At 40.1% G+C, this 25,138-nt stretch overlaps 1 protein-coding gene across 7 annotated transcripts in view; it reads right to left on the bottom strand.

The window, feature by feature from the left end:
- The window catches only part of dock7 (dedicator of cytokinesis 7), a 61,678-nt gene that overhangs the window by 8,731 nt on the left and 27,809 nt on the right, over positions 1-25,138 (bottom strand). For 2 of the 7 annotated variants that reach the window (XM_062424489.1, XM_062424490.1), the window contains exons 17-37: positions 18,100-18,238; positions 17,800-17,901; positions 17,277-17,363; positions 16,220-16,451; positions 15,933-16,097; positions 15,691-15,711; positions 15,165-15,334; positions 12,188-12,277; positions 10,710-10,805; positions 10,453-10,593; positions 9,427-9,540; positions 8,836-9,003; positions 8,559-8,698; positions 5,404-5,573; positions 4,555-4,733; positions 4,112-4,294; positions 3,236-3,371; positions 2,904-3,000; positions 995-1,091; positions 638-772; positions 357-509 (exon numbers count right to left, since the gene is read on the bottom strand). In XM_062424489.1, coding sequence (XP_062280473.1) covers positions 357-509; positions 638-772; positions 995-1,091; positions 2,904-3,000; positions 3,236-3,371; positions 4,112-4,294; positions 4,555-4,733; positions 5,404-5,573; positions 8,559-8,698; positions 8,836-9,003; positions 9,427-9,540; positions 10,453-10,593; positions 10,710-10,805; positions 12,188-12,277; positions 15,165-15,334; positions 15,691-15,711; positions 15,933-16,097; positions 16,220-16,451; positions 17,277-17,363; positions 17,800-17,901; positions 18,100-18,238 — 2,815 coding nt within the window. Of the gene's footprint in view, positions 1-356; positions 510-637; positions 773-994; positions 1,092-2,903; positions 3,001-3,235; positions 3,372-4,111; positions 4,295-4,554; positions 4,734-5,403; positions 5,574-8,558; positions 8,699-8,835; positions 9,004-9,426; positions 9,541-10,452; positions 10,594-10,709; positions 10,806-12,187; positions 12,278-13,918; positions 14,012-15,164; positions 15,335-15,690; positions 15,712-15,932; positions 16,098-16,219; positions 16,452-17,276; positions 17,364-17,799; positions 17,902-18,099; positions 18,239-25,138 lie in introns of all 7 variants that reach the window. The other 5 variants (XM_062424494.1, XM_062424495.1, XM_062424491.1 and 2 more) reach the window with 3 other exon arrangements.

Genomic DNA, 25,138 nt, shown 5'->3' with positions numbered 1-25,138 from the left:
GAGGGTACCAACAAAGAGAAGAGAGTTTTGGGCAGTTTAATTAACAGATAAAGACAGTGAGAATGCTGATGTCCCTTCTATCTTACAAAGATCTGTGTGTGAAATGTGCATTTACTCCCAAGACACACAATGCATGCACCAGTGATTGGGCCTAATTTGAAGGAGTGTGGGAAATGTTTGGTTTTGCCCTAAACTGGGTGGCGCAATGTGAAAAAACTGGAAAAGATTTAGGACTATAACAACAATGGAAATTTAATAGCTAAGAACTGGCCAACAAATGTTATCCATTAAGTAAAGGCAGAATACCAACACAAAATATTTTTGGTTGCTAAGCTTTAGTTCTGCATTTTACTCACGTTGCCAATCTCAAAGTTTTGCCTCATGAGGAGGTAGAGGGAGGCACTGGCGTGGGCCCGGATAGTACTGATGCTGCTGCTGCAGCTCCTCAACAGCCGCAAACACAAGTCAGCACACTGCTCCGTCTCCTCTTCAAACAGAAGTTCAGGAAACTACACAAGCAGAGAGAAACACACCCAGATTGACACAATATAGACAGATACGTTAAGTACAAAGCCATAAAAGAAAATTTAAGGATGAGATTAAATAAAGCACTTTGATAAAAGTCCAGTAGTCTTACCTTAGACACCAGTGCCCTCTGTGTGGCAAAACAGTGCTGGAGGTAGAGGGCGCTCTGGTTGCAGGCCATGCTGTGGAGAAGCACCTTAAGCACCCCACCCAGGATGCTCTCCTTGGACTCTGTCACTGATACCGTCTGGAGGGAGAGGGACACATTCATAAAGTTATTATAAGAGCACACAGCAACCACAATGACAAACAGAATACAAATATTATGACAAAATGCAAAATGTTCCGGCTTTGGATCTGCATGTTTGGATTTATGTATGCTTGTTAACTAAAACACATTTGTGAGTGCACCCAGTACATGTTGGTATTGTGCAAGAGTAAAGACAGAAAGCTTTGTTCCCTTGCATACCTGAACAATGATCTCCAAAGTATCGAGAATAATTAAGTTGGCCTCTGTCGCAAGGTTTCCATCAATAAGTGCTTCATGTTCCAACTCTGCTCTGGTCCTGCAATCAAGAAACCAGAAACCACCGTCACAAAATGATTACTCACTCCCAGATTGCGATGATGATGAACCCTTGAATGCTTCATGAGTTTTTCCAGTCACCAAATTCAAGCAATTTCCTACAATCACAAACAATGTAGAAGTCTTCGTGTGAGAGAAAAAGTTACGTGCTGACTGAATAGAATCATTTTTTTCTTGTTTAATTGATGAATATGAGATTTTCATACAAACAGCAGCACAAAGTTAATTAAATCTGTTTGTTTTCATCCATGTAAAGCACACATCTCAACCTTTTCAGACAATCCACAGCAACCACATGTAGATGGTTAGTCTAAATCTATCACTTCCCTAACAGAGAGTTAAGAGGTTAAAATAGCAGATAGGGGAAACTATTCTTCATTATTTAGTGAATTAACAGCTAAGTCATTAATTTATGCTCTACAGATGGCACACTAAGGCTAATCATTATAATCTTCATATCTTAAAATAGGATCTGACTTTTATTTTTCAATCAAACAAATCATCTACAGCAGAGAACTACGGCTACATTCGTCTTGCTTTTTGCTGCGGGAGCAACGAGGGAGACACACAAGACGAGTCAGAGCCCCAAAACAAGAAGCGCATTGGTTAAAAAGCAAAAACAGACCCACGGCAACCACTACCAACATTGTTACCAGGGCAGAGGGACTGATGGGATTGGGGGGGGGGGGTTCAAGGGTCAGAACCAGGATTCAGGGGTCTCTGATGGTGCATTCATGAGCATGTGGGAATACTAATGTGATCCGCACAGACAAACAAAATAATATAGCTGGGAAATTTTATCCTCAGGGAAATGTAATGTTAATTTTTTTGTCCATTGCAGCGGTCAAACTTTCCACATGCATGTGAACGCACCATAATCAAGGAACTATAGCAAGGAGAAATTCAAAAAGGAGCACACAACAAATGTGGACCATACAATACCTGACTGATCTGTGACTCCTACATAAACACACAGCAACATGAGAGAACAAATGGAAATTAACAGAAAAACATAGGCTGGAGCTGAATTAACAAAAGAAAAGAGAGGAAAGCTAAATTACCCGCTATTAAACAAAAGCACAACACTGTATCTTTTGTCACTGCTTGACTAAAAAAGTGAAGCTCTGGTGGCAAAAGATACAAAACTGTGTTTTTTAAAAAGTTGCATGCAACACAGAAATCTGTAGTTGCCGTGCAAACATGGAAATACTTTTATTCCAATTTAGACTGCAATGTTTTAAATACATCTGATTCTGTTCATCTGTAAATCCAGCAACACAAATGGAAAATAAAAAATGAACAATGAATGGACTTCAGCACCACTTGATGAACATGATGACATATATTACTAGATGTCATGTGAAGAGGATTAAAAGATGATCATTTAAACACTTATTTCACAATATTTTATATAACATAGTTATAGATGCTTCTAAATGATTCCACTTCTAAAAATGGAAAAGGAGCACATGGAGAGCTTAAGATTTAAAGGGGGGGGTGGGGATGAAAATGTTCATGCATATTTATGTATTATGTGCTTATTGTGCATTATGTACATCTTTTATGTAAAAATCATCCCTGTGGTTTTAAAGAACAAACACCACAGAAGACAGTATAATAACAAACTCAGGGTGTCTTGGGAGTAACTTTTTGTGAGACACAAAGTACCAGTTAAAAGTTTGGAAACACTTTCCATTCCCTGGAATGAGAAAATGTGTCCAAACTTTGACAGGTACTGTAAATCAAGAAAATTTGAATTAGAAAAATGGATTAAGGTTTAGACAGAACATACTTGTCCATCTTCTCACTGTTCTGTCTCCAATGGGTCATGTCCTTCCTCCAGCGCAGATTCTCCTGACTGCCAAATGCACTGCCAGATGGACTCCGCTCTAAATGGTGGAGAAAGGATTATTTGCTTTTTATTGGTGGTGAAAGAAGATGTGGGTACACAGTGAAATGTGACTAAATTGTAGTAACTGTATGTACAGAACCTATTTAAACGTGTGCGGAGGGTTTATGCTTTTACAATTTATTAATATGTAGTTCTTCCTGCTTGTGTGTGTGTGTATTCCCAGGATATGCATGTGTGTGGTTGTCAGTGTACATGTGAGATTGTGCCCCCACCCAGCTGTCCACGGCTGCGTCGCACCATCTCCTGTCTGGCTCCGATGCTGCCCAGTATGGCCTCCTCCAGCTTGGCCTTCATGTCTTTAGACTTCTTAAAGGTCAGGCTGTTCATTCGCTCAAACGCCTTCTTCCCCTGCATGGTGAACACAACATGGGCCTTGTATCCATGAGGCAGAGGATGAGCGGACAGATAGAGAACACAGCAGGGGAAGTTATTTGCAGCACAGCACTCAGCAAGCAAAGCAAGTTAGTACTATAAAAGCAAATTTGCAAGCGAAGAAAAGCAAACAGCAAAGCAGATAGCAGAGCAGAAAGGGCTTGAAATACAAAGAAAGGAACAGCTGATTGTAGCATAGAAAGTAGTAAGGTGGATTTTATAATTTTATCACCACAGTCAGTAGCCAAAACATATTAGCTGCAGAGGAAGTGATGTTTGGTATGTAAGACAATAACACGGCGAATCATCCACAAAAGATTGACAAACTTATAAAAAGGATATTTGAAGAAATTTAAACCTTAATATGAATGTATGTGAGAATTAAAGAGGAAAATATGAAAGTCCACAGCAAAGCATACCTCATTTAGTTATGTTTGAGCTTGTTTTTGGTTTTCTATATATTCATTATTTGCCAATTATAATTAACAATGTGTTATCTCCACATATGATGACCAATATGAATATACTGTCACATCCAGAAATATTGTATCAGCCCAAAATATTCCCTATTTGTTGGACATGAAGGTAGAAGATAACCAGACAAGGTGGACATAATCCATACCACAAATGCCAAAAGCCTGTGTGCCCTTGACTACAATGCTGTGTTATCTTGGTTCATCTAGTCAGTCAGTGAGTGTAGTCAACGTTGGTCTTACCTTGTACTCAAAGCAGGAGACGCAGAGGTAGAGAAGATCCAACAGGCGGTTCAGCTGGGACACAGACAGGTCTGTGAACCACTTCTGTAACACCAGCTCATCTGCATTCTTCAGCACCCACAAGAGACAGATGAGCAGACTGCGACTTGACTCAGCCGAGAAGCTTCCGTGCTGACGACTCGCCTGGAGAGGTGGACCAGGATGAGTTAATGAGGAGAAAAAGGACACAGAAAGAACAAAAAGAAGAGAAGTATGATAAAAACAGCTTACAGGTTGTTAAAGATTCTGGAGTAATCTACAGTATTAGGACCAAGATTAAAAAATGAATTAAAGATAATTGTATCACAATTTTAGGGCAATTTGGTTATAATAAATTCTGCTGTAGTGTGGGAGAGAAGGAAGGAGACAAAGTAAAACTTCACTGTCACTCATCACTATGTTACCTGCGAGTTGAGCAAGAAGCTGCTTGGTCGGGAGATTGGAGAGGCGGTGCAGGTGCCCGCTATTGCCATGGCGACTGTCTGACTGATCATACTGTTACCCTCTCCCTCTGCCTCTTCTCCGCCGCTGCCCACCGCCACTCCCTGGTGACCGCCTGGCCGACCCCACTGGTTATGGGACTCTAGTGACACAAAAAGGAGAGATAAGAAAGTTTGATCACTTAGACCCCACAGGAATATGAAAACTACAAAAAACACAGGTTGTTGGGATGCAATTAAGGAAAAAAAGAGATGGTTCAAAGTTATTGAAAAGGAAAACCTCAAGTGACTGATCTTAACGAATCTGCAAACATGACAATAACTGATACAGTATTTATGCAACCACTCTGAATTAGCATGAATATGCCTCGTCTATATATTAAATTTAGAACACGGTTACATTTATGCTAAAAGTTTATCTGGTACTGGAATGCTGACAAAGGGAGTAAAGCGACTACTGGCCTGACAAAAGATTTTCAGACCACTTCAAATTCTGAGTTTAAGTGACTGTTGACATTAAAGCATTTATGAATGTGTCATTTAAATATAGAGTCCTAGGGAACACATATGAAATTATAACCTCATCTGTTCCAAAGGATAAGAAATTAAAAGGTCACACTGTAACTTTAGAGCTGCATTTGTTTGAAACAGACCAGAATATTTTGCAGCTTGCCACAATACCTCTCATTACATTAATCAGATTAGTGTACTGCTGACTGAACAATGGAGAGAGAGTTGGATATGATAAAGAGAAACCATTTAACTTTTTACAAAATGATCAAGAGTGAATGAAGTGTTGCTCTTAGTTGGTACCTGTGAAGTCATGGAGTTGTGGCAGTGTTTCCATGACAATGCCAATCAGAGGCAGGTAAAGCATGGCGACTCGGGCCTTGACCTCAGGATCAGCGTAGCGGGGGTCAGAGTCATGGCTGGACAGGAGGTTGTGAACGACACTGACCACTTTCTTATGCAAGCCAAACATCCTGGAAAGCAGAAAAGAGGCAAAAACAGTAAGAAATAAAAGCCTTACACCCCTGCTCGTACTCTCAGAGCTACAGACCAGCTGTTGCTCTCAGTCCTCAGGGAAAGGTTTCAGATAGAGGGAAGTAAGGCATTTGCAGTAAGGGCTTCAACTGTGGAATAACCCCCCCTGAAGAATCAGACAACCTACAGTTTTCCTTTTTAGCTTATGCTTTTATTAATTTATTTACTCTTAAAAATTGTATTAATTGTCTTTTATAAATGTCTCCAGTGCATTCAAATTATTCTAATTTGTTAATGCACTGTGTATTTTCTGTTTTTATGTCTGAAGCATTTTGTAAACTTGTATTTGAAAAGTACTTTATGAATAAAATGTATTATTATTATTTGAATTTAAGTATGAAAGGGCAAAGGGTGATAGAAAAAAAGAGAACAGAAATTAAAATTAAAACTGCAAGCAGTGTCGAAGGGCCCTCGCACCCCCCAGCTTTCCCCCCAACTGTAACGCGCGCCGTACGTGCACGTCGGTGCGTGCGGCAGTGGCAGGGCTGTCAAAACTGGCATGTAGATGTCTTTGCTCCTGTGCCTTTAAGTGAACATTGTGTGATAGGGTTAATGTCTCCACTAGATGGCAAACTAAGACCACAAATGAGTCTGGGTGACTTCTCAGCATAAAAGGAATGTGGGGGAAGGGCCAAAAAAGCATCAAGATTGAGCATTTTTGCCTGGATGGCCGACTTCGCTGTTGGACTTAGGCTATGGGTCCAAGAGGCTTTCTTTTGTGCGTCTGGACATGATACATGTTTACCGAATTTTGTTTGTCTATGTCAATCTGGATCGAGGGGCTTGATTTTTTAAATTTTCTAGGGGGCGATATTAATCCATTTTGCGTCGGCCATTTCCACGATCCTTAAAATATCAAATTTTTCGCAGGATCAGACATGATTGCAAGTTTTGGTGAGTTTTGGGGCATGTTTAGGCTGTCAAAAAGGCGTAAAACTATAATAATAATAAAAATCATCCAGATTGAACATTTTAGCCTGGATGACCGACTTCCTGTTGGACTTAGGGTATGGGTCCAAGAGGCTTTTTTGTGCGTCTGGACATGATACATAGGCCTTGTCGATTTCATTTCTCTATGTCAATGTGGAAGGCGGGGCTTAAACTTTGAAATCTTCCAGGGGGCGCTGTGGAGTCATCTTCTCACTTAAAAATCCCAAACTTTGTCAGTAGTCAATATGTGTGACTGTTGACGTATGTGTACAATTTGGTGAGTGTAGGAGTTTGTGAAAATGTACAAAATGGATAAAGGCATTAGGGGGCACTATTGAGCTGTTGTGCCACGCCCAGGGGCAGTTATGGTCTCAAATTAAAGTGCTCCTGAGTGTGATCCTATGTGGGCAGTTTGGTGATTCTGTGAAGACGGGAAAGTCCTCTAAACACAGTGGGAAAATCGGAAAATTGACGCAGGAAATGCACAATAACCGACTTCTTGTTAGAGCGAAAATTTTGAAAAAATTAATTTGGGGGTTTACCCATGAGTGCTATGAGTCCTGTAAGTTTCACGAAGATCAGACAAAGTTTTTGGTAACATGACCGGCTGTTAGTGGGCGCTATGGAGACCCCTTGCCACACCCACGCCCAATGATGTTGAAAATGAAACGGCTTCACCAGGTGTGACAATTCACGCACTGCATGTATAAACATCCGACAATGTATGGAGGAGGTATAAGGAGTTGTTTGTTTATACAAACAAACGACTGCCACGCCCACCTGGTATAGCGTAGGTAAAATCTCTGTAGTCAAAACTGTGGGAGGAGTGCGTTACAGTACGAGGCCTGGAAATGGGGAAAATGGCAGAAAAAATGCACCTGTGATCCAACATGGCCGACTTCCTGTTGGACTTAGGGTATGGGTCCAAGAGGCTTTTTTGTGCGTCTGGTCATATATATATGAATCCTAAATTTCATTCATGTACGTGTATGTAGAAGGGGGGGCTTCAACTTTTAATGTTCTAGGGGGCGCTGTAGAGTCATCTTGGCACTGAAAAGGTTGCGCGTATACCAAAAAATAATATTCGTGAGTCTTGACGAGTGTGTCCAATTTGGTGAGTTTTAGAGTTTGTCAGTACATACTAAGTGGGAAAAGGCATTAGGGGGCGCTACTGAGCTGTTGGGGCAAACTGTTGGGAAAATGTGGTATCAGATGAAAGAGCTCATGCTTTGAAACCTATGTGGCAGGTTTCATGATTCTGTGAACATCATAAAGTCCTCAAAGCGGTGTTCGAAAAATGAAAATCGGTGCACGCCACGCAGCGTGGTCGACTTCCTGTTTGGTAAAAAAATTCCACAAAATTAATTTCTCCATGATCCGATGAGAGCTGTGACATATGGAAATTTCATGCAGATCCGAGAAGATTTGTGGTCACATGACCCGACGTTTGGGGGCGCTATCGAGTCCCCTTACCACACTTGCGTCCAATCACGTTAAATTAAATAAATTTTCACCAGATGTGACATGTGTGCAGAATTTCATGAGTTTTCATGCATGTTCAGGCCACCAAAAATGCGATTCATTACGCGGCATAAGAACGTGAAAAATAATAATAAGAATCTTGGCAAAAGCAATAGTCCCTCACTGACTTGTCAGTGCTCGGGACCTAATAATCTTATATAACCATTAACTCATACCCACGTTTTTATAACATATACACAGTACACTCGTTGACAGCTCAACAAGCTTATCTCTCACCAACAGATTCAGAAACGTTAAGCTTCCTTTCTTTACATTATATGGCAATATATTGGGTTGGAGTCCTGCTCAAACAGACTGACAAAGACACAAACAATGATAGCATCCATAAAAATGACATGATTTGTGAGGACCCTCCATTACCATTCCTTAATCCCTGAAATTCAACATAACTATAATTCTGACCCTAAAACACATTTTCACTCACACTTAACAATTTGTACATATATACTAACCCCTCGTTTTCTGGGTCCAGTATTACAGACAGTTCAGATAGCACCAGCCCAGCCAGATAGTGTTGCTCTCTGAAGGGGACAGACAGCTCAAACATGTTGGCTATCTTTTGGTCTTGGACATGTGTGGAGAACCCAGAGCTCTGTGGCAAAGAAGACAGGGACATCCAAACAACAGAGACACCTTTAATATTTTACCTGTGATTATTTTGATTATATATAAAGCCAAAATGATTTGACAAAACAGTGTACAATTTCTCTCCATCTCCATTTGTCTGACCTGTGAAGTCGCTGAAGAGACTGAGGGGGAAGGCGAGGCAGGCGGTGTGAGCAGGCTGCAAGGCAGGTTGAGGGTGACGTAGTGTTCGTGGCTGCAAACGATTCTCAAGAAATCAAGCCTCAAAGACTCCAAGGTTGGGTTCTGCAGCGTGTAAAGCTTTGTGGACACCTAGAGAGGGGAAACAGTGCACATAACTGTGTGTAATAAAAGAAAACACAGCGAAATGCATCTAAAAGAACGGGCTGTCAAAATAACTGAAAATCTTGAAATGTCATCACAAATGAGTCCTTGATGTTACTGTGAAGACACCTGACATGCTTTATTTATAAACCTTAATTGAACAAAATGCCCTGCATGAAAGATATGCTTCACAGCACCAAAATGTAGCAGTAGCTTCCACCTATATTAGGATACGATCTTCAATTATTTCTACAGGAAATATAAAAATGAATTTGCATAGTTACTCAGCCACCTACTGTTCTCTTATCTCATACCAGTCCTGCTAAAAATGCTTCATTCAGTACCATGAGAAAAACACATGCATGATACTATGCATTTGAACATTTTCAGGAATCTAAATGAGGCATTTACCTGTTTCCAGTATGCCCTGATAAGGGTGAAGACAAAGCCTCTGTCCATGACCGATAGCAGATCATTGAGAAAGAAGGCCAGGCTTGTGTTTAGTCTCTCCACCAGCTCCAGATCCTGATGATGACAAAGCGTTAACATGATCTCTGCTTAATTACATTGTATACACTATGAAACAAAGACATGCCTTTTATCCTCAAACTTACTGTGCTACACTATCTCTGTGTCCCAATTCTACACAACATAAATGGTGACTGGACTGCATTTACAGTATATAGCGCTTTTCTAGTCTGCTGCCCACTCAAAATGTTCTACAACACATGCCAACATTCACCCATACACACATTCATACACTGATGGCAGAGATTGCTGTGCACCGTGCCAACCTGCTCCTCAGGAGCAATATATAGCTTTTATTTTTAATCCAAAGAGCATTAATGCTTTCTATGTAATGCTCACTGACACACACACACACACACACACACACACACACACACACACACACACACACACACACACACACACACACACACACACACACACACACACACACACACACACACACACACACACACACACACACACACACACACACACACTGATGGCGCAGCCAACAGGAGCAGTTTGGGGTTCAGGATCTTCCCAAGGACATTCAACATGTGGACTAGAGGAGCCGGAGATTAAACCACTGACCTTCTGATTAGTGGAAGACCCGCTCTACCCCCTCAACCACAGCTGTGTATACTTTATACTAACAAAAGTAGCTTCTCCATTTCCTTCTCCACAGTATAAGATTAGTGTCCATAAACAGCACACTCGAAATTCAGTATGCACACAGCTGTTCTGAGTCACTTTTCTGGTGTTAACAAACTAAAAATACATACTAAAAATCTTTTTGTCGTTAGTGTGTAGTTTGGATTTGGGAAACAGTTTATTAGAGCCCAAAAGGAAATATGATGTAGGAAAAAATTACATGGACAATTGCAAACCCTGTAATAGCATGAATCACTTCACCAGGTCATTAGTTACCTTCTGGAAACGAGACACAATGTCACCGGCGATGGTGCTGACCAGGGCCGTGATGTCGTCCATAAAGCGTTCTGGGAATCGGTTCTTTCTGGGCGACTCTAAGCGTTCAGCGAAGTACAGGTGGTGGATAATGCTCTTCACCTGTGGTTAAAGTGTTTCAGGATATCAGGATTAAACACAGCATAACAGTCTAGTATGACTATGCATTTTATAAAATTTCAAACTAGGTAAAACCTCTTTTTTTAAGTGTTTCCTACCATGAGTTCAAAGAAAAACCAGGCCTGTTGTAGAGCGCCCTCCCTGACGCTTCCACTGCTCACCACCCACTGCAAAGCCAACTCCTCATGGAAGAGCTAGGTAGGACAGGGAAGTAGTTTACACAGAGAAAGAGGTGGAGAGGGAAGGTAAGAGAGGCAGAGGGAAACAGAATCCAATTAAGCCAGACAGAGAGAATATGACAGATCAGGAGAACAGTCACTGTCTATCTTAACTTTAAATATATGTAGGTCTACATGTTGTGAACTTGTGAACAGATCAGTCAGTAAATACACTGTAAACAGGGTTTCAAAATTGAGTTACTTAATGTGGATATGACATGAAATTAAACTGGCTATACTTGTATGTTAACAAGTGACATGTCACTTCAAACATTCATTGTTGCTGCCTCCATCTCAAATGATCCTGACGGCAGGTATCAATTATGAACCACAAACTTCTAACAATTATTTTCAATCTTATTCTCTAGTCCAGTAGAGCTTCCTGCGCCCCCAACACTGAAAATTTGATTAAAAAACTTGATTAAAAGACACAGTGAGGTTATGTTATATGTTACAATTCAGGTTACCAACCGCAAAAAAATCTAAATTCATACACTAAAAATAATCACAAAAATATCATTGTGTTCAACCCTTTTTACTTTTAAGAAATGATGAGAAAATGCACTCTTATCATCATGCAAATTAAAGCATTTCTGAGAATGCTGCATGGCAGAAAAATGTTTTTCTTTTAACACAGAGAGAGGAAATTCCATTTTTGCATGATGAGAAGAATGGATTATTCTTCATTTCTTCCAAGTATGACGTATCTATAACTTACATTTTTTGTGTGCGTGTTTTTGTGCAAAAGCAACATTCAGTCTGGCTAACACACGGACTCTAGACCACAGTCTGGAAAGTCTTTTTTACTTTTGCTGATATAATATAAAAACAAGGAATATCCCAATTTTAAATTGTTATGTTTAAACATTTCTACTTCTTTTAAGTAGAGTATTGAAAACCAAGTATGGTTCAGTACTGACAATTAATTAACACATTCATGAAGGAAGAAGTGAAATGCAATTGAAAGCTCTAGGGAAAAAGGCTAGTAAGTAGACCTTTAATTAAGAGTTTTTTTGTGAAACAACTACTTGAATATTGGTATATTCAAAAGTGGACAGTAGCTTAATAGCTACCCAACTACTAACTAAACAGCTGTATGTACTTCTGGTTATTTCTAGTGTTATAGCAGACTGGAATAGTACACAGTGAATTGAGACTTCCCAGACTAAGCGGATTAAAAACTCCTTGAAACATTCAAAACAAGAGGCAGATCAGTGACATTCAGCATTCGACAAGACTCCACAACCACCAAATACAACATCAACCAATCCAGAGGCACACATCCACAGACAAGACAGGTGAGGAGGCGAAGAAGAGGTGGGCGGGGTGGACTCCTCCCCCAGTGCAAGTGGCTCTACCTTTTTTGTGGGCAACCGTCCTGTTAAAGTTTGCAAGAAACTGGCGCTCTCTGTGTGCGAAGACATGCGATTGCCACAGCGCTCCATGGCCTATGGGTGGGATGAATGGAACGGTGACAACAAGGTTAGTGGAGGAGCAACAGGAGCGTGGGGTTGCACCTTTTTCCTCAGCACACAGGGAAATGTGTCTGCTGGGTCACACACACATCCACACACACACACAAACACACACAAGAACTACACACACAATCTTACACACCTGATTTCGCACACTGTCAAACATGAAGACACAAAACAATTACAACGAGACAAGGCTACAACTCAAGAGTTGTACCCGTAACCTATAACATTCTGAAACATCGATATCTTGAATAGCTTGAAGGAGGGATGCAAAATGACTGCATGAAGGGCCATGAGATAAAGCAAAGACATCAGATTGGTTTTAACTCCCTTGATGTTACAGCCATTGTTTAATAAAGCGCAATTTTGCATCCCTCCAGGTGAGTACAGCACTTTGAAAATGTAAAAGTTCTTAATCTTGGTAGGCAGTCTAACGTAATGCTCCATAAATGCTGACGTACTCTGTCAGTGCAGCCACATTTATGTTATTGTAATAATAATTACGATATGCAACATTAAGTGTATCTTGGTTTCTTAATGTTCATAAATCTGAATGTGTAAAGTAGTGACAAACAAAAGTTAATGTCATGACAACTTAACATGACAGAGGACATGACATCACATGAAAATGGAAAGTGGAGCAGACAGAATAACGCACACATGGAGACAAACGCACACTCACACCCACAGATATACCATGCTCCAGTGACACAGTGAGTGAATGTAAGTTAGTACAAAGTCATGCAGGGAAGTTAGTTGATAGTGGAGGCTACAGGGGGTTAAAGCAGAGAGATTGTGCTAGAAGCGGAAAGGTGCTTGAAGAGAAATAATAATAGATGAAATAAAATGAATGGGGGAAAAAAACTCTCCTCTGCTGATTAAGATGGTTTCTAACACTACTCTTTTTCTCGACTACTCCAACAAATACTAAAACACGAACATAAGACAGTATGTCTCTGTGTCAGGTTAGCATTAACTGACCACTGTGAATCCAGTACGGTCAACAAGCTTCACATAGAAAGAAAGGGAGGCCATGAACTCTGGTATCAATTAAAAAAAGGCACTGCAGTATTTGGATCTATGTGATTTTTCATGCAAGTACTGAGAAAAAGAGAGGTGTTAGATGTGATAAGCGACAACGGATGTCATCTGAAACACTAAAATGGCATGTAGAGTGGTCATGGAGGCGGCTGTGACTCCCATGTACAGGATCATGGGAGGGTTGTGATTATAAATTCAGCAGAATACTGTCATATGCTGAAGTTTTGGTCTATTTGTCTTTGCACTACACTCGCCACTTTGTTCAGAAATCTCTCTAGTTTGGCGAAAAATGGTGGCCAATCATAGTCACGTGACTTAAAACTACTACTGGAGACTGCTAGATGAAAGGTTGAGCTGATAAATACAGGATGTGATCATGACAACACGAAAAAGAGAACATTACAAATGCCCATTAGAGAGGATAAGGGTTGCCTTGAACTTCCACGTTCCTATCGAGCAAAGTACACAAATAAACCAAAACTCCAAATATCCCAGTATCCCTTCTAGGTGAATAGGGTGAGTTATTTTCGTAGTGAGGCAAAGTGGAGGACGGGGCATTCATAAAACCACCTGCATGGTTTCTGGAGCAGACCCAGGGCTGGATCCCCAGGGGGCACTCTTACAGCCCATGGTGTGTACCCACGAGTTGGAGCGGTCTAAGCCCTAGGGTGCCATTGTCAAAGGACACAAGGCAGGCAGGAAGCAAGGGAATGAGCGAGCAGCACGGGGGAAGGAGGAGGGAAGGAATAATCACAGGTTAAAGAGGTTAAGAGGTCAGGAATGCTGGAAGATGCCAATGGTCCAAAAAGAGGTCAGCTGTCAGTAAGTTAAAAAAAAAAAATCCAAATCATCACCACAAAAGATATATATATAAATCTCTCTCTCCCTTTCTCTCTCTGTGGTAAGAATTAACTTCCCCTCCCTCAGAAACAAAGAAAAAAAAGGTTTAGTAAAGTATTAGCAGCAATGGGAACATTCATCAAACAAGGGGCTGCATCCATCATATCAATTACAAGTTTAGCAAGACCATTAGAAAGGCACATTACATCATTCACCCAGCACTCAGTTTCATTTTGAATTAAACAAAAAAAAAACAAATCACACATTATACAAGACCAAATATACGACAAAATAAACATAATAAAAGGCAACAAAGAAAGCCAGTGGAGACTGAAAAGGCTCAGCTATTGTTAGTGTCTTCAAAGAGATATGTGACTATTGAAACAAAAAGATATATGACTACTGAAACCACGTGCTATTGTATCTTGTTGTCAGCGTTTGTCTGTTGTGTTGCCTTTCACAACGTGCACACACTGAGCATTATGTGTCCATGCATGTAGCCTATGTATGTGTGTGTGTCAGGTTGCTGTTACAGCAGTTAGAGAGATAAGATGTCCAGGCTTGTGTTTACGCATTGGAGATATGGTTTACATGTTGATAAAACAGACTCCTGGGTCACTGTGCACATGGAAGGCCTCTGCCTTGATGTGGGTTAAGATTTATAGGTTGGGTACAACCACCTTAACATGAGCTGAAATAAATCACAAATCACTGAGAGCTTCAGGACTACAGCAGTGTAAATATTTAACTACTGATATCCACAAGCAATGTGGACATGGCAGCCAAACAGTGCAGTGGGGCAGAGTGCTAAAATATAGTACAATCTATCGCTGCTGTAACCATCCACATATTTTAAAAAAAACCCAAGTTTGTCTTTTTTATGCTATCATAGAAAAATCACCTGATCCCCAAAAGGTCTGAGATAAAAGAAGTTACTGACTCATGTCTAATTGCAGACACTGTTCGATGACCTTACCTTGCTGCCAATGATGGAGCGGACCTCATCGTCAGGAGAGGTGGGTGTGCCGGAGATGTCAGGGTTACTGTTGCTAAGGCTACGGGAGCGGTTGAGGTTGAGGCTGGCTGGTCGTACAGCCGAGCGAGCCATGGTTGCATAGTGAACCGAGCCTCCCAGCCCTCCTGGGCCTGGGACAACACACAAAATAAGGAAAATTGGACAACTCGAATATGAAGGGGGTCATTACTATTACCAAGTTACTGGAAGTCCACTAACATGATGGTTGCATTACTAACTGAACTCCACCACTAAAAAATAAGTAATTGAAACAAACCACAACACTTCACTTTCCAGTTAGTGAACCCGCAAATTAGGTGTTTAATAATACATTTAGTCATAATCATGGTTTATGAGTTAATATGCAACGTCTGCAAGAAGTAATTTCATCCAGAACACAAACCAAATGAATGAAGAACCAAATGTTATTTAATTTCAGAGGGAAAAAAATTAGAGATTAAGATGCACAGTGGTGGACCATATCTACCTGTTAAAGATGAGTTGGGGTCTGTAGTGGGCAGGCAGAGGACAAAATGGATGTGGGAGGAGAAAAAGCAAAAGATAAAAAGAAATAGGAGAAGAAAAATTATGGCAGGAAGGTTTGATCACAGACACCCAGTGAGTGTGAGTTGGGGGTTGGATGAAGTTAACATAAAAGCAGAAACCAGAAAAACAGATATAGGATAAAAGAAAATGTTAGGAGGGTTAAAAGTATTGATTATTTAATACCTGGTGAGGGTGAGTTGGGGTCAGCGCTGGGCAAGCGGAAGACGTAGTGGATGTACGAGGACAGCAGGCTGTTGCGGCCATGCATGTCCTGGCTGGTGTCCAGGTACTTATGAAGACGGTTCACTATGGACGCCATAACCTCGAAGGATGCCTGGCCCAGATTCACTAGACACACACACGCGGACAAAAACAGGCAGGTTCAGACAGAAGCAAATGACATGTATGCAAAAAAGGGAGACATGGACAAAATGCAGTACAGATTAGTTAACTGTACTACAGTAACATACCTATCTGTCCAGCAATGACTGGCGGTCGCACCACAAGCAACACCAACTTGTCAAGCAGAAGGTGAAGGAATCGAACCACTGGCTCCAGCTGGGAGGAGTTGAGAGCTGCTATGCTGGATTTGAGCTCAGTCTCCAGGTTGTTCTCCATGATGCGCATGTCTCCTATCCTGACTGGGAACATGTGCTCATCCAGGGCATGAACCAAGGCAAAGAACTTATCCAGGTACTGGTCCTGGGATGAGAGAGTGGGAGGGATGGATGTACAGGAGAAGGGAAGTAAGAGTGAAAAATATTGTTTTCAAAAACAGATGGAACACAAGGCAAAAAAGGAGACAAAGAAAGAGAGCAATGGTAAAAAAAAAAAAAACGGAATCAAAGAGGGGAAGAGTGAGAAATGACAAAGATGGATGCAGAGAAAAGAGAAAACACAGAAAAGAAACAACATGGTGTTAGAGGTAGAGAAGGAAGAAACCCATGTAAAGGAGGGGGTGTCAAAAAACAAAAGCAAGCTTGGATCAACTCGTCCTTAACTCTGAGTCTGCAAGTTGGCTCACTGAGAGGAAACCACAAAACGAACATTACTACAAGAGCACAGTAGAACCCAGCGAGTCTAATCTGCGCCAGGAGCAGTGATTTATGAGCACATTAGGCCCAGTTAGGCTCCCAGAGACCACAGTCAAGCCCTCCACACTACGGTCAGCACAGAGATGGAGTAGACCTCAGTAATTTACTGGCATGGTGAGCTTCACCCACTAATGAACTAGCGCTGGGGAGGAATTACTGCTTAAATGTATAAACACTTTGTGGTTGTTTCTTCCTACTTACTTTAAGTGAAAATTTAAACGATTGCCTGTGTGTGATGCTTATGAAAATAATTCAGCTGTACCTATTAAAATAAAGATGTTCTTTATTATTGAAAAACAAGTCCTTATGGAAAAATGAATGAATTCTCATTTACCAGTATTTTCACTCTGCGTAAATATATACAGATGATATCAACATTAAAGATGGATCAGAGTAATGAGGATGAAAGGTGATGAGGGTCAATCCCTGTTACCTGTGTGTGGATGGTTGAAACAGAGACCACTTCCACATTGAATACTCCTCGATGGTTGTCCACCCACTTCATCCCTGGGAGAGGAACCTGAAGTACAATAATACCCGAGTGAATGTGTGCTGCATTGGCAAAATGACCATTTCACGAGCAGTAAAAATGAAAGATTGGTCACTTTGTGTGGAACGATTCTGCGTATAATATCATTCAAGGGCAGCTTCAAAGCCTTTCTGTCTCATCCAAAAATTACACAGAGCTAGAAGATGTTGCTATTGTCTAGAATTATTACAGAAGACACTCTGTGTGTACATGACACCATGTTTCAGCATTATACGCTGTATTTGTCAGGCTCTAACCTGAAAAAAACACTCACAGGACTGAAAGGACTCTGCTTAAATACTTAACTTTGGTTATCTGTAGCACTCCTGTTCCTTATCAAGCATAAAATATTACAAACTTCAGCCCCTTTTGATTATGTCTATACTTCATTCCCACTTAACGTGCATTCTTTTAAATCATGCCTTACATCTGGGGAGAGAACAGAGTAGGACTGTGGAGGTTTTTCCAGAGACACAGGCAGACAGAAGTGTCCCGTCCGTAGACGCCCATTCTGCAACATGGGGATCCACTAGAGGGAGGAAGAAGACACAGGACACATTAGGAATTTCCATTTAACACATTCAGAATTCACTGCTGTCTCTTTAAAGCTTCAAAAGTACAGTTGCACGTGTTTAAGTACCATTGACGGAGTGTGTGCCTGTGTGCAGACAAGAGAATGACCCTGAGTGTGTGTAATAACTGCACTGTACCCGTGACTGTTACTTACCGTGTATCCCACAGGGGTCTCCAGTGGTGTGTTCTGCTTCTGCTGGCAGCTCACATGGTAAAAGGTGAAGAGAATGTGGTGGTGGTCTGACAGGGAGGCAGGCAGCTTGATCTTCACCTCATCATGAAAGTCGGGGGATCTGATGACAAGTAGTCACAATGATAGATAGATATGTCTCATAATAAGTTAGACAGCTTAAGTGACATGTTTCAAGTTGCCATTAGACCTTAATAGTTGTAAAAACTATACTTCCTAATTGACTATGGATCTGCCGTTGGCTCAACACGTTATATAATCAAAACAATGTCTCCGTTTAGAAAAGCTTCTGTTAATGGGTAACGGCTCAATTGTCCCCATTAAAAGTCTATTTTTGCATTAAGGCTACAAGTGTGCAATTGCTTTTCTCTACTGATTGCCTGCTATGTGGTCAGAACCTCCTATGTGCTGGTATGTGCTCCACAGCACATGTTGGCAGCATGAACTGGTTCTAGGGATGAAGAACGTCCACTCTGGGGGGGAGAAGGAGCTGGAGGTAGCGCAGGGGAGGCGGAGTGGTAGCAACTTCATATAGCTGAGTTCATATCTATGCACAGCACCAAGTCTAGCACCAAACTCCTGGACAGGGTCTGGACTGTCCTCTTTCAATGTTGGCCAAGGTAAGAGGTGCCAGGCAGATGTGGGGATACTCACTGGCTGAGCAACTCTACATGACCTTGTGTCGCTGAGAGAAAGGCTCTGACTGTTGTTTGTGGCTATGTACCAAACAGCAATTTGGAGTATTTGGCCTTCTTAGAGTCTCTAAGTGAGGTCTTGGACAGGGCAACCCCGACGGACTCCATAGTTCTGCTAGAGAACTTCATCGCTCACCTTGGCAACGATGAAGAAACCAGAAGTACTGGGACTACTGGACTCCCTTTCCTGAACCCAAGTGGTGCTTTGTTATTGAACTTGAGTGCTAGTCATGGACTGCCACTAGCAAACACTATGTTTGAGTGCAGGATGATTCATAATTTCACCCGATACCAGGACACCTTAGATCAAAGATCGATGATGGACTTTGTGGTCATATCATGGTCACAAACTTTGAGTAGTGATCCAAAGAATGAAATCAAGCATACACAGCCAGAATGAGTTTCCTCCATAGTCTGGCTGGGCTTTTCCTTAGAGACAGGGTAAGGAGCTCAGGGTAAGGAGCTCAGACATCCAGAGGGAGCTTAAAGTAGAGCAGCTGCTCCTTTGCGTTAAAATGAGCCAGCTGAGGTGATTCTGGCATCTGATAAGGATGCCTCCTGGGGGCCTCTATTGGGAGGTCTTCTGGTCATGAGGAGCTGGTAGGGAGACCCCAGGGTAGACCCGTAACTCGCTAAAAGGATTATACATTTCATTTTGCTTGGGAATGCCTTCGGATCCCCCCAGGAAGAGCTGGAAGATGTTGCTGGGGAAAAGGACGTCTGAATTACTTTACTCTGCTGCTATCGTGACCCCTCTCTGCAGGCCAGCTGACAGTCTTGCCTGGGCCCGGGAAGAGATAATCTTAGATGGGCCCCCACGCACCCGGATTTCTCATTTTCCCTTGCTCTTCCTCTCCTCTTCTCTCCTCTGCTCTTCCTCTCCTCTCCTCAGTGTTGGGGAAGCTACTTTGCAAGCATACCTTGTAAAACTACATGTAGTTCAGCCTGACAGTAGTTTGAACAAACTACCCCTGGAGAAATGTAGTTTGTAAAACTACAGCTAAAAAAAGTAGCTTTAGCAACTACTTATACTCATTATACTCATTTAACTCAGCGTTAAATAAATCAACATGTGGTCTATATGAAACTAAATATAATAGCCTACAAAAAATTCACATGCCAGCAGAAATATGCCTCTCAACTCAGTTTTATTTTTTTAAAGAAAAAAAGCTGACATGTTGGTCAACATACTGTAGGTTCACCATAGACATGTTGGGTAATATAAAGAGAAAATGAAAATCCTACCCCAATACCCACATGTAAATCAGAAATGTAAATCAGTCTACAAAAAATGTAATAAAAAACCCAAAGAGGCAGACATATTCTAGATCGGTGTGTCTTGAACAACAATGTTGGCATGTCATGACATGATTCATGCCTTTTTTAATTTTTTTTATTTAAAATAACATTTATATTATATAGGTTTTTTTTTAATAAAAAATATTTCATGTGCAGGTGGTCGAGTGGTTAGAGCACATGCCATATACGCTGCTAAATAAAGGCGTCCATGCCAACAAAAATATTTCATGTTATTGACCAAAATTGTAGTTTGTAAATTGAGTAGTTAAACTACAAAAAATGACCCAAAAAGTAGTTGAAATACTTGACGCAGCACAACATATGAATGTAGTTTAACTACCAGCAAGTTACAGCAAATTGTAGTTAAGCTATGTAGTTCAACTACATGTAGTTTAAGTCTAACCAACACTGCCTCTCCTCTGTTCTTCCTACTCCTACTCTATCAGACTCGGTCATTTTAGTGGGCCATAGTGCAGGATCGCTGAAATACTTGGGTAAAGTTAGAAAGAGATTGGCAGATTCGAACTTCAGCTATCAATAGCTCACAAACGAAACATTGTTAAAACATAAAAGAATGTCTCTTTCCTATGGTAGTAAGGTAGACTATTGACTACAAACTCATTTTCGCCAAAACGAGTCGTCCTCCAGGCTGCAGGAAATATATTGCTCTCTATGCGTTGCGGGCGGAGAGGCGAGCGCTTAGGGACCGTCTACAAAGTGCAGTACCAAAGCGAAAAATATTCAATATCTCCACTTTTATTCACTGTAGTCACTGTAGTCTCACCAAATATCACCTGATAATCACACTACAACAGTTATTTTTACAAAATGTGCTTGTGTATAATACTTCAATATCATCACTGTCATGTGCTGTCGTTCCATTGATTTCCCTTCAATAGCTTCATTATTATACACAGTAGTCTTCACTATATTTACTCCACACAACAAGGGTCACCTGATAATCAAACTACAACAGTTATTTCAGAAAAAAAATCTTTTTGCATATTTTTGGGTAATTTTATTGTGAAAAATCGTCAATAGCGTTAATATTATACACTGTATACTCACCAAAATCATGCTACACAACAAGGGTCACCTGATAATCATACTACAAGAGTTATTTCAGAAAATTTTGTTTTTGTTTATTTTTGGGTAATTTTATTGTGAAAAATCGTCAATAGCGTTAATATTATACACTGTATACCCCATCCTGAGGAGGGCGGAAAGGGCGCAGCTCAAGAGATTGGTTGGTGTGGGACTCAGACCAGACCTTAGGATGGAATGCAGGATTAGGGCGCAGCAGCACTCCAGCATTCCCAGGCAAGAAGCGGCAGCACTCTTCATGCACGGAAAGGGCATGTAGCTCACCCACCCTTTTTGTCGACACAATAGCCAACAAGAATGTAGTCTTGAGCGAAAGCCATTTCAGCTCAACCGTTTCCAGAGGCTCGAACGGCCCATGCCGCAAGGCTGACAAAACCATCTCCAAATCCCATGGGGGGACACCCGGCCTCCTGGGAGAGGGAGCAACCCTACAAGCCCCCCTAAAGAACTGAGCAATAAGGTCACAACAACCCTGTGCCAGTTTACGAGGCCCAACATGGGCCGCCTTTATGGCTGCCACCGTCCCCCTCAACGTCGAGGGAGACTTGCCTGCCTCTAACAGCTCCTGAAGGAACTGAAGGATACCAGGGGCCATACAGGAGAGGGGATCCACGTGTCGTGAGGCACACCATGATTGAAACACCCCCCAACGATAGGAATAAGCAACCCTGGTCGAGGGAGCCCGGGCCCCCTGCAAAGTACCCACTACAGACTGGGGGAATTCCAAGGCTAGAAATAGAGATTTTTCACAATACAATTCCCCAAAAATATGCAAACTTTTTTCCCCCCTGAAATCACTGTTGTAGTATGATTATCAGGTGACCATTGTTGTGTAGCATGATTTTGGTGAGTATACAGTGTATAATATTAACGCTTTTGAAAATTTTTCACAATAATATTCCCCAAAAATATGAAAAAAGATTTATTTTTTTAATGAAATGACTGTTGTAGTATGATTATCAGGTGACCATTGTTGTGTATCATGATTTTGGTCATCCTACAGTGTATAATATTAACGCTATTGACGATTTTTCACAATAAAATTCCCCTAAAATATGCAAACTTTTTTTCCCCCCTGAAATCACTGTTGTACTATGATTATCAGGTGACCATTGTTGTGTATCATTAATTTGGTGAGTATACAGTGTATAATATTAACGCTATTGACGATTTTTCACAATAAAATTCCCCAAAAATATGCAAAAAGATATTTTTTTCTGAAATGACTGTTGTAGTATGATTATCAGGTGACCCTTGTTGTGTATCATGATTTTGGTCATCCTACAGTGTATAATATTAACGCTATTGACGATTTTTCACAATAAAATTCCCCTAAAATATGCAAACTTTTTTCCCCCCTGAAATCACTGTTGTAGTATGATTATCAGGTGACCATTGTTGTGTATCATTAATTTGGTGAGTATACAGTGTATAATATTAACGCTATTGACGATTTTTCACAATAAAATTCCCCAAAAATATGCAAAAAGATTTATTTTTTTAATGAAATGACTGTTGTAGTATGATTATCAGGTGACCATTGTTGTGTAGCATGATTTTGGTCATCCTACAGTGTATAATATTAACGCTATTGGCGATTTTTCACAATAAAATTCCCCAAAAATATGCAAAAAGTTTTTTTCTGAAATGACTTTTGTGGTATGATTATCAGGTGACCCTTGTTGTGTATCATAATTTTGGTCATCCTACAGTGTATAATATTAACACTATTGACGATTTTTCACAATAAAATTCCCCAAAAATATGCAATTTTTTTTTTTTTTCCTGAAATCACTGTTGTAGTATGATTATCAGGTGACCATTGTTGTGTAGCATGATTTTGGTCATCCTACAGTGTATAATATTAACGCTATTGGCGATTTTTCACAATAAAATTCCCCAAAAATATGGAAAAAGTTTTTTTTCTGAAATGACTGTTGTGGTATGATTATCAGGTGACCCTTGTTGTGTATCATGATTTTGGTCATCCTACAGTGTATAATATTAACGCTATTGACGATTTTTCACAATAAAATTCCCCTAAAATATGCAAACTTTTTTCCCCCCTGAAATCACTGTTGTAGTATGATTATCAGGTGACCCTTGTTGTGTATCATGATTTTGGTGAGTATATAGTGTATAATATTAACGCTATTGACGATTTTTCACAATAATATTCCCCAAAAATATGAAAAAAGATTTATTTTTTTAATGAAATGACTGTTGTAGTATGATTATCAGGTGACCATTGTTGTGTAGCATGATTTTGGTCATCCTACAGTGTATAATATTAACGCTATTGGCGATTTTTCACAATAAAATTCCCCAAAAATATGCAAAAAGTTTTTTTCTGAAATGACTTTTGTGGTATGATTATCAGGTGACCCTTGTTGTGTATCATAATTTTGGTCATCCTACAGTGTATAATATTAACACTATTGACGATTTTTCACAATAAAATTCCCCAAAAATATGCAATTTTTTTTTTTTTTCCTGAAATCACTGTTGTAGTATGATTATCAGGTGACCATTGTTGTGTAGCATGATTTTGGTCATCCTACAGTGTATAATATTAACGCTATTGGCGATTTTTCACAATAAAATTCCCCAAAAATATGGAAAAAGTTTTTTTTCTGAAATGACTGTTGTGGTATGATTATCAGGTGACCCTTGTTGTGTATCATGATTTTGGTCATCCTACAGTGTATAATATTAACGCTATTGACGATTTTTCACAATAAAATTCCCCTAAAATATGCAAACTTTTTTCCCCCCTGAAATCACTGTTGTAGTATGATTATCAGGTGACCATTGTTGTGTATCATTAATTTGGTGAGTATACAGTGTATAATATTAACGCTATTGACGATTTTTCACAATACAATTCCCCAAAAATATGCAAACTTTTTTCCCCCCTGAAATCACTGTTGTAGTATGATTATCAGGTGACCATTGTTGTGTAGCATGATTTTGGTGAGTATACAGTGTATAATATTAACGCTTTTGAAAATTTTTCACAATAATATTCCCCAAAAATATGAAAAAAGATTTATTTTTTTAATGAAATGACTGTTGTAGTATGATTATCAGGTGACCATTGTTGTGTATCATGATTTTGGTCATCCTACAGTGTATAATATTAACGCTATTGACGATTTTTCACAATAAAATTCCCCTAAAATATGCAAACTTTTTTCCCCCCTGAAATCACTGTTGTAGTATGATTATCAGGTGACCATTGTTGTGTATCATTAAGTTGGTGAGTATACAGTGTATAATATTAACGCTATTGACGATTTTTCACAATAAAATTCCCCAAAAATATGCAAAAAGATATTTTTTTCTGAAATGACTGTTGTAGTATTATTATCAGGTGACCCTTGTTGTGTATCATGATTTTGGTCATCCTACAGTGTATAATATTAACGCTATTGATGATATTTCAAAATAAAATTCCCCAAAAATATGCAAAAAGATATTTTTTTCTGAAATGACTGTTGTAGTATGATTATCAGGTGACCCTTGTTGTGTATCATGATTTTGGTCATCCTACAGTGCGTAATATTAACGCTGTTGACGATTTTTCACAATAAAATTCCCCAAAAATATGCAAACTTTTTTTCCCCCTGAAATCACTGTTGTAGTATGATTATCAGGTGACCCTTGTTGTGTATCATGATTTTGGTGAGTATATAGTGTATAATATTAACGCTATTGACGATTTTTCACAATAATATTCCCCAAAAATATGAAAAAAGATTTATTTTTTTAATGAAATGACTGTTGTAGTATGATTATCAGGTGACCATTGTTGTGTAGCATGATTTTGGTCATCCTACAGTGTATAATATTAACGCTATTGGCGATTTTTCACAATAAAATTCCCCAAAAATATGCAAAAAGTT

The sequence above is a fragment of the Scomber scombrus genome, chromosome 8, assembly GCF_963691925.1.
Source record: "Scomber scombrus chromosome 8, fScoSco1.1, whole genome shotgun sequence".
In the NCBI taxonomy this organism is placed as follows: Eukaryota; Metazoa; Chordata; class Actinopteri; order Scombriformes; family Scombridae; genus Scomber; species Scomber scombrus.
Note: the sequence above shows the minus strand (reverse complement) of the source record. Positions and strands in the feature narration are given on the sequence as shown.